Source organism: Triticum dicoccoides, chromosome 2B (assembly GCF_002162155.2).
Source record: "Triticum dicoccoides isolate Atlit2015 ecotype Zavitan chromosome 2B, WEW_v2.0, whole genome shotgun sequence".
In the NCBI taxonomy this organism is placed as follows: Eukaryota; Viridiplantae; Streptophyta; class Magnoliopsida; order Poales; family Poaceae; genus Triticum; species Triticum dicoccoides.
In genome coordinates this window covers 744,348,229-744,357,594 of record NC_041383.1, presented here as the reverse complement: position 1 = coordinate 744,357,594, position 9,366 = coordinate 744,348,229, and the positions used below count along the sequence as shown (strand labels likewise).

Genomic DNA, 9,366 nt, shown 5'->3' with positions numbered 1-9,366 from the left:
AGATCTCAAGGCGAGGGGTTCTGGAGGCATGCTCTCCTGTACAGTCATGCATGCAGTGGATGGGAAGAGATTGCCGCCGACAGCAGCAGCGAGTGGAACGACGGTGGACAGTGCGTGTGGAGACAGAGAAGATGTGATATGCTCTTCATGACGGCTGGGTTTGGCCGACGCCTCGAATATATAGGCGCGGTCGGGTGGAGAGGCGTTGGTTTGACCCACGTCCGAGTCGGCAACAGCCCACGATCTGACATCTTAGATCGTGGCTCGTCTGTTAAGGACTCTTTGTTCCTAACCAGCAAAAATTAAGCTAAAGTGCACAAGTGACATAGGTCTTAACTCAGCCCATTCACGAAACACGATGCCCGCGTGGCGTGGCGGGAGATAGAGAATGAGCGCACGGGACTACTTCTCTTCTCAAGCTCCAATTGCATGTTGAAGAGGATTCCTCATAAGGAGGTTCGATTCTTCCTCCAAATTCGGGTTGGTACTAAACTTCCCATCACATAATCATATGACCCAGATGGCCCTTTAGAGATTTTAAAAATTGTTGGATGGCCTAAAGCCCACCTCATATTTCAGCACTACAAACATCTAACTAAATTCACATTGCCAACCTCAAGCCACAAATGGCAAAGAGACATCGCGTCACAACCAAATCCGGAAACCTTGAAGACACAACCATGACATCGAGGCGAACTAGATCAATGCACCCTCCACCGAAAGCGCCAAAGAACGGCGACTGGACAACAGGAGCCAGCCGGACCCAAGGAAGAAGTCGTCCAAGAGGCACCACAATGAAGTAAACATGTGAAATTATAGATCATATATGAATGAATGTATAAATATGTAAACAAGTGAGCGTGCATTTACAACATCTCCGAAAATGAAAGTATTATTTACAAATATTCGAATAAAGTGAAATTTATCCAACCAAATTATATCATGGTCTTGCAGTAATAATCCACTGTGTGATGTCTTTTCTCAGCAACCTCCACCACCTCCTCCGCCTCCACAGCCACCACCTCCTCCCCCTCCGCCGCCACAGCCACCACCGCCTGTGCTAACACCGCTGTCTCCAACATAGACGCCTGCGCCTGCGCCCGCTCCAGCTGCCCAGTAGGAGCCGCCGTGACCACGTCGAGGCTTCTTCCCGCCGGAGCTCTTGTGGCCGGCGCAACCAAACACGGCGACGGCCACGATGGCAACCGCGGCCACGAAGGCGAAAGCTAGACACACGACGCCGCTGGGCGTGTAGTGCATGGAACCGGCGGTGAAGCCTTTTGCCGCGGCAATACCCATCGCCCTGACCATCTTTGCTGCTGCTGCTGCTGCTCGATCGAGAGCCTCCCCTCTTGATCAATTGTCTGTAAGCCAGGGAATGCCGGTCGACCAGTACTTAAAAGTCTTGTCCGGAGAAAATGTCAACGGGCTTACGCGGTTGCTCTGTTCTTCACTCCAACGTAATCGTGTGTATGTTGTCAACGTAGCAGTTCGATCGTGCTTCTCATCTTGATTGTCTGTCGTTGGGTGGAACCTGAATGGAAGGTCGGTCGGCGACGACGGGGAGTACTTAATTAAGGGAGGTGCCCATAGAAATGGCAGCTGACTTGTTCAATTACTGCTATTGTACAATATCCATCGTGTTGTGTATCGGCCGAGTATAGACGACGTTGCGCATCTTTGAAATTTGAACTTTCCTTGGACGCGTGCCAAGCTAATTGACGCTGATCATGAGTTCTCGGCAAGTCCTCGGACGCGTCTGGGCGAGGGCCTCAGAGTTGAAACGTCATGTCAGCACCCACCACCGTCAATCTCGTTCCGTTTGAAACACTTTTTCCCTTTGATAATTTCGTAGCGACATGCATGCTAGGGTAGGTTGCTGGAAATTGGCTCTACACCAGGCGTGCGTATATGCACGCCGTTCCCTCTGAGGCTCTGACTGTATCCAGCTGCTTCGGTTTTTACTTCTTCTTTTTTAAAATCAATCCAGGTGCTTCGTTTGGACGAAAGGAAGACGCCATCGTAGTGGGACTATTCATGTAGCGCGGCTGGGCCTGGAGGCGGCCTCGCTACTGGGCCTACTGGGCACACGACACCAAGTCTGGCCTCTCGCTAGTGGGCACTGACCAAATTGGCTTGTACCGACGTCTAATTCATGGGGCCGTTGTTGTCAGGTCGGCCTGAACAAACAAACCTCGCCGTTTATGCGTACCCCGCTCCGGTAGAAAAACGTACATCACGCCCCGATGGATTCAAGGGGATTCAAGGGGGTGACCGGGTGAGACGGACATACCAACTCCTCCTTATAGTACAGACATGTACGAGCTTTTTGGGCTTTGGGTTTTCGCTAATTTCCGTAGCGTTCATGACTTTTGTCAAATAACATTTGTATGCATAGCAAATGGTCATACCATCAAAAAAATGTTCATGACATGTAAAAACAAATGTACGTACAATTCAAACAATGTTCCCAATGTTCCAAAAATATTCACACATTTACAAACTTGTACATGACAATATTAGGAAATGTTCATTAATGTAAAAACATTGTTGGTATAATTTTAAATAAATGTTTGTACAATTCAAAAAAGTGTGTGTGACATTTCAAAAATGTTCATGCGTAAGGAAAACCCTTCATTAAATGTAAAAAAGGGAATGTGCAGCTTACAGAAAATATTCATACCATTAAAAAAAGATTTAGGACATTTAAAAGAAATGTTCACGCGTATGAAGATATGGCCATGACATTGTTTAAAATATTTCCACGGAATGTAAAAATGTGTTCACATATTTTTTTTTCAATTTTTGTACCATTCTGAAACTGTGTGCACATTTACAAAAACAATCATGACATATAAAGAAATCATACCATTTAAATTTTTTCCATAAGGCTTAAAAATGTTCAGGTGTTTAAAATAATGTCGCAAAAATGTAAACATGTTCAAACATTCATTCAAGAAATTCTCAATGTGTACTTAAAAAATGATCAAAGTGTATATAGAAAATGTTTAGCGTGAATTCAAAAAATATTCAGCATGTATTTCAAAAATATTCATGTGTAAAAAACTGTTTGTAAAATGCAAAAAGATCACTCAGTTTTTTTTAAATGTTCATACCATATAAAAAATGCTTGTACACTAAAACAAACTGGTAAAAAACACGTGAATCCATGAGTAAATGAAAAACAAATATATAAATAAAGCAGAAAATAAAAATAAAAAGGAAAATAGAAAACCGAAAAGGAACCACACAGAAGGAAAAAAAATAAGAAAGGAAAAATGAAAAATAAAAAGAAATTGGTACTAAGCCAAACAAGGGAAATTGAGCAAAAAACGAGAAGAGAAGAAGATAACTGAAAAGGAACCAGAAAGAAGGAAAAAAACGACCCAGAGTCTTCCTCAAACATGGTTAGAAGGTTCCTTAAACCATTGGAATAGAAGGAAAGAAATTGAGACGAGCCAACGAGAAAAAGGCCTTCCCAAAACGACGCACAAGCAGAAACGCTTGAGGCCAGGCGGTGCTCTATCTTGCAGTAAGTGAGATATAGCATCGGCGCACACGAGAGGCCATGGGATCCAAATTTACGGACGATGGGCCTAGTCCAGTGGCCCAACGATCCAATGGATGTCCCAACGACCTGGTGAATTTTTAATAGGAACTGCGAGGCATGGTGAACCTTAGGCTTATTTCATTGCAAGAATTTCATTAAAATTTCAGAGGATTTAATTGCATATGAAAATTTTCCCGTGAAAGTCATTTGGATCTTATGAACGGGTTTATCAAACCTCTACGAGAAGCATTCTTATACCTTTCATTTTATAGGGGTCCTAAAACGAGCTCAAACCTCATTTTATTTTTCCTTCGAGAAGTCTGGTGCACTTGAATTGTATATCCTTTGGGCCCTCTATAATTATAGAATCTTATAGTAGGAATTTACAATGCATGCATCTTAATCATTGTTTTCTATTCCTACATTTTCAAATTCTTACAATCCGAAGATGCATTATCGGCCAGTTGTCAGGGAAGCTAAAAGCTTCATCTTACGTCTGTTAGCTCTACCAGCGACGGAGCCAAACGGAATTTGTTCCCGGGCACCAGGTACGGAATCATGTCTCGAAACCCGCCGCTCCCCTCGGCAGGCACGCATGGGAGACGGGTGACCGGTCACGCTCAGGCTCAGCCAGCTCTATCCCCTCCGCCATGAAGTCATAACTGTCGAATCCATTGCCACACACGCCGCGCCAAGCGGGCGGCATTCATTGGCGCGCCCGCCCGGCAATCAGACCAGCACCAGCAGCCCCGCCCGCGCGCACCCAACACGGCACCAGCGACGCCACCTGTGCGTGTCACTCAGCGTTGCGTGGATGAAATGAAACGAGGGCGATCGATGATAATAATACCTTTTGGATTAAAAAGAGGCTAATGGCTCCTCGCCGCGGCTCCTCCCGCGCTCCCGTGCTGCCGTGCCGGTACAAGAAAGAAAGAAAGAAACAAACAAACAAAGAAAGAAGAGATCATTGGCCGCTGCCTCCGTTGGCGGCCGGGTCCCGCAACCGTCGTCCTGTCCCGCCTCACCAGAAGCAAACAGCACATATAAAATGGAGCCTTCTCTCGCATCGTATCGCACCCCTCTGTGCTGTTCCCTCCCCGCCGAGGCACTGGCACGGACAGCGACGCCCCCCCTCTCCTCCCCTTCCCCCCCTCGTGCCGTCTTCTTCTCCCTCCACACTCGTGAGTCGTGACTGACTGAGCTGAGCTGAGCGCTCCTGCTCGAGCTGAGCTGAGCTGAGCCTGAGCGCACGCGACGACGCAGGGAGTAGTTACGCGCCCGATTTAATGCCCTGCTGAATGCGGAGCAGTTTCTCTCCACTGCCTTTGCTTTCTTGCTTCAGCTGCCCGGGCATTCAATGCCCTCGTATCCCTCTCGCTTGACCTCCTACGCTAGCTAGCCAAGTGTGCGTGCGCGTGCGTGCGTGTGCTCCGCCGCGCGCCGGATTCGGTGGATAGGTAGAGGGGGGATGAACTACCTCAGGAGCCGGAGCCTGAAGCGGCTCCTGTCCATCGGCCGCCGGAGCAACCCCGACGAGGACTGCGTCGTCGAGGCCGAGCCCCCGCCGCCGGTGGCGGTGGCGCCGAGCAAGCCCGCATGGAGGTGCTTCTCCTACGAGGAGGTTGACCAGGCCACCAACGGCTTCCACCCAGGTAAAAACCGGAAGTAACGCCGGTTTGTTCGTGCCCGCCGTTTCTTTCTTTCTTTCTTTCTCCGGCGTTGTCGTGCGTTACATACAGAGATTTTATGGGTTGCGCGTGCGTGCAGACAACGTGGTGGGGCGTGGCGGGTACGGCGAGGTGTACTGCGGCATCCTGGCGGACGGGCGCGCCGTGGCCGTGAAGCGGCTGGCGGCGGCGGCGGCGGACGAGAAGAAGGAGAAGGACTTCCTGACGGAGCTGGGCACGGTGGGCCACGTGCGCCACCCCAACGTCTCCTCCCTCCTCGGCTGCTGCGTCGACCGCGGTCTCTACCTCGTCTTCGACTTCTCCACCCGCGGCTCCGTCTCTGCAAACCTCCACGGCGAGTCCCTCTCCCTCCACTCCACATCACCTACTCTGCTTGATTTTCCCCAATGTAGTCTAGTACGTGTCGCCTGACTGACGCGGTGCAGACGAGAAGCGGCCGGTGATGACGTGGAGCCAGCGGCACGGCGTGGCGGTGGGCACGGCGCGGGGGCTCCGCTACCTCCACAAGGGCTGCGCGCGCCGGATCATCCACCGGGACATCAAGGCCTCCAACATCCTCCTCGACGCCGACTACCAGCCCCAGGTGCGTTCATGCTCGCCGTCAACCCACACGCTCTGCTCCTGCTTCCCCTGTTCGACGGCGGCGATGGCTGACAGACGTTGCTTCACGCACGCACGCACGCAGATTTCCGACTTCGGACTCGCACGGTGGCTGCCGTCGGAGTGGACGCACCACGCCATCGCGCCCATCGAGGGCACCTTCGGGTCAGTCAGTCAAAACTCAAAAGCTTTCCTCTCGTCGTCTCTGTCCGGTAGCGGAGCTGTACACTACGTGCTGCCACTGCATTGAAGAAGAGGAGGAAGAGAGTGGTGACGTGGCATTGACTCTGTGGTCGGGCGGGCGTGCAGGTGCCTGGCGCCGGAGTACTTCACGCACGGCATCGTGGACGAGAAGACGGACGTGTTCGCCTTCGGCGTCTTCCTCCTCGAGCTCATCTCCGGCCGGAAGCCCGTCGACGGCTCCCACATGAGCCTCCTCGCATGGGTAAGTTTCTCCCGCACGTGTCATCACCGGCACATGCTCGTCCCCAGCGCGACGACGTGGCTGAGTTTTTCTCGCCTGCTCCGGCATGCAGGCCAAGCCTTACCTGAAGGACGGCGTGGTGCAAGGGCTGGTGGACCCGCGGCTCGGCGACATCGGCTACGACGCCGCCCAGCTCCGGCGGCTCATGTTCGTCGCCTCGCTCTGCGCCAGGGCCGCCGCCGCGTGGCGGCCCACCATGACGGAGGTACGTAACGTTCTAGCCACTCAAACTTCTGAAAAATATACTCTTCCTCTCCACTTGCTGTCCTACCTAGTTAGGGACAAAGTTCAGAATTCAGCCACAGCATTAATCTTGTATAAGTAGTAACGCTGAAGGCTTCTGCCGACATACATGGCGCCGATGTCGATCAGCACTAAATAACGCACGTAGCTTTCGATAGTTGGTGCCCTAATTGCTGCCCTAGACTAGAACCTGCACATAACCGTCTGGGTTTGGAGATGTTGAGTTGGGGTAGGTCTGGCTCTGACAGAGTGGTAGGATTTGCGCCATAACCATGCATGGGCCACCAATTGAAACCTCTCCCTAACCATCACCAAACGGACGACAAAAGGCACAAGGACAACTACTACCTATATTCCTATTCTTGTTCCGGCAACCCGAACAAACCTCTTGCCCTGCATTGCAATTGGCAACAGCTGCAACTTCTCCAACTAGATTGCCAATCAAGCAGACTAGAAACATTATCCGAAGAGCTTCTTACAAGGTACGTACCCGGTCTGAACGGTAGGTTCACCAGCTCTGTCATTCTAGTAGTAGCATACAATGGCGTGGACAAATCACAACTGGAATGTGGCAAAAATAAATCAATGCCGGCTTGGATGAATAATTGTCAACAGCTGCTGGAAGGATCTAGTCCAAGAGACACCGTCTGTGTTAATAATGTGCTGATCTGCACTGCAGGTCAAGCCATACTGGTAGCAATCTGCAGGTCACCAGTAGTCCATTACTTTATGGATGTCCGGTGCCAGGTAACCATCTCACCGGGAATAATCTCCCTAGCTAACTGAAAACATCATAACATCGACACAAAATTAATAATCCGTATATTCTTCGTCCAATCAAATAGAGGCCAAACTAGACTAGCCTGCTACACACATACGGCTCGCACCTGTCGTAGTTGTGGTAGCATGTCTGTCAGGGTCGTGCATACGGTTGTTAAATACCGCCACGTTCACGTTGTGTCAGTTGCTTGGGTTCTAGCTTCAGTTTAAGCTCACTCGCGAGGACGCATCTGCCGAGCAGTACGTAGTGCGCGAGTAACATTGCACCAAACCAAACCCGTGTGATTGCGTCGACTAGCTTGTCTATTGTCTTGGTCTGCTCCGCTGGACATCGCATCACACCAAACCAACTAGGATCACACACACTGTAGAAAATGAGTGATGATATACACTGTATCACTGTGTGTAGCAGTGCACCATATACGAAAATCAGAGGCACTGCATGATAATGCTGCATGCATAATGGAGGATCAATCAGTATCAGTAGTATATGTCCTAGCTGGAAAGGCCTGTCTCCAAGCGTCCACGGGAGCTTCAACTTCGACGGTTAGAGGTTGAGCAGTACGTACTAGAGCCTAATTATGGAAGCTACAAGGAGAACTTCCTTGGCATTGAATCTTCTGTTAGTGAGTGGGTGGGGAATGAAGGGTTAGGACAACGGACCGGGTGATCTGGCTACTTTACTCTGGCTTTGGAAGATGACAAACGGGTCTTCTGCTCCTTTTGGCCGCATCCCAGCTCCCAAGAATGGCCGGTTTCTTGATAATGCTATTGGCATAGGATGCTCTGTTGCTTCTAGCTTAGTACTACTACTACTGACTCACGGGAAGGCCGAGGGGAGGGAGGGAGGGAGGTTGGGGACACAGGACAGCTCGAGAAGATAAATCTCGAGGCTAGCCAACAAAACATGCCACCCCAGAATTGGGCTTGGTCTGCTCCAACCAAAGTCCAATCACGGATTAGTTTATCATCGCCGATACACACTGTACCACTAGCACATATACTTACCATCAGTTGTCTGATACTCTCGTTAGGCCACACGACTCGCGGAGACTCGACTGTTTGTTTTGCTTTATTTGTTGGAAAACCAAGTTTGGAGCAACGCTTGGTGTGCACATTCGGTATATGTGTTACTAATTCAGCTGCCATTCTGAATCTTGAGTAGTAGCTGTATGTATCTGATTTTGTGCTTCACTCTAACTTGGTTGCCATGGGTGATTAATGGCAGGTGCTGGAGCTGCTGGAGTCGTCGGCCGAGATATCGCAGGAACGGTGGCAGATGCCGGAGGAGGCGGTGGAGGACGAGTTCTGGGACTTCGACGACCTCACCGACTTCGAGGACGACGACTACGACGACAATGACTACGACGGCGAATCCGATTCCCCCTCGATAGCCTCGTCTGCGTGCAGCATCCACGCCAATGATTGATTACATTAGTCCCCATCCAAATCTTTTTTGCAGCTGTCAGTAGATCAAGTGTCCACTTGGTTTTTGGCTTAGGAGATCGGTATGAGTATGCATATGATCCTCTCGATTATATCATCAGTGTACATAAACAAAACCAACTACTAGCAACTAGTGAGGCGAGAATAGCAAGGGATTTGATCAAGCCCATGGTTTCCATTACTTCCCATATCTCCATTTGCACGCAAGAATCTCCCTCCACAAATCCGTGCTGACAGCACGATCGTCTGATCTGGTCATCTGACAGTGACGGATGGTTTTGCTGTCAGTGCTGTTTGGCAAGTTGACATGACACTGCCACTCTGCCCGGGGCCTTGATCTCCAACCGACCTGAACGGCTAAACTGCTGTTGGTTCAGGGCTTTCCATGGATGGATCTGAGCTGAGGCGAGCGAGATTATTAAAGCGCAAATGGTCCTTTTGATTGGTCGTTAGCCAGCAAATTGAACAGCCACATGCCCGACACCGGCCGGTGGGTTTCGGTTCGGGGTCCTTCAGTTGGCCCAGAGTGCAGTTGCGCAAAGTTCAGGTTGGAAGAATCAAATTGAAACAACTGT

At 50.2% G+C, this 9,366-nt stretch overlaps 2 protein-coding genes across 2 annotated transcripts; one reads left to right on the top strand and one right to left on the bottom strand.

Annotated features, from left to right (window-relative positions):
- Window positions 1-860: 860 nt before the first annotated feature.
- LOC119368554 (loricrin-like) lies at window positions 861-1,344 on the bottom strand. The gene has a single exon (XM_037633784.1). It carries the CDS (start codon window positions 1,309-1,311, stop codon window positions 982-984), a length of 330 nt encoding a protein of 109 aa, XP_037489681.1. The 5' UTR covers window positions 1,312-1,344; the 3' UTR covers window positions 861-981.
- Window positions 1,345-4,639: 3,295 nt separating this feature from the next.
- LOC119366016 (probable receptor-like serine/threonine-protein kinase At5g57670) lies at window positions 4,640-8,972 on the top strand. Its single transcript, XM_037631674.1, has 7 exons — window positions 4,640-5,202; window positions 5,318-5,572; window positions 5,664-5,821; window positions 5,924-6,003; window positions 6,148-6,283; window positions 6,375-6,527; window positions 8,574-8,972. The coding sequence occupies exons 1-7, from the start codon at window positions 5,019-5,021 to the stop codon at window positions 8,772-8,774; spliced, it is 1,167 nt and encodes a 388-aa protein (XP_037487571.1). The 5' UTR covers window positions 4,640-5,018; the 3' UTR covers window positions 8,775-8,972.
- The last annotated feature ends 394 nt before the right edge of the window (window positions 8,973-9,366 follow it).

Coding starts and splice junctions, on each gene's coding strand:
- LOC119368554 (XM_037633784.1), bottom strand. CDS start 1,311: ATGGTCAGGGCGATGGGTATTGCCGCGGCAAAAGGCTTCACCGCCGGT.
- LOC119366016 (XM_037631674.1), top strand. CDS start 5,019: ATGAACTACCTCAGGAGCCGGAGCCTGAAGCGGCTCCTGTCCATCGGC. Junction 5,822..5,923: donor ACGCCGACTACCAGCCCCAG/GTGCGTTCATGC, acceptor GCACGCACGCAG/ATTTCCGACTTCGGACTCGC. Junction 6,528..8,573: donor GGCGGCCCACCATGACGGAG/GTACGTAACGTT, acceptor GATTAATGGCAG/GTGCTGGAGCTGCTGGAGTC.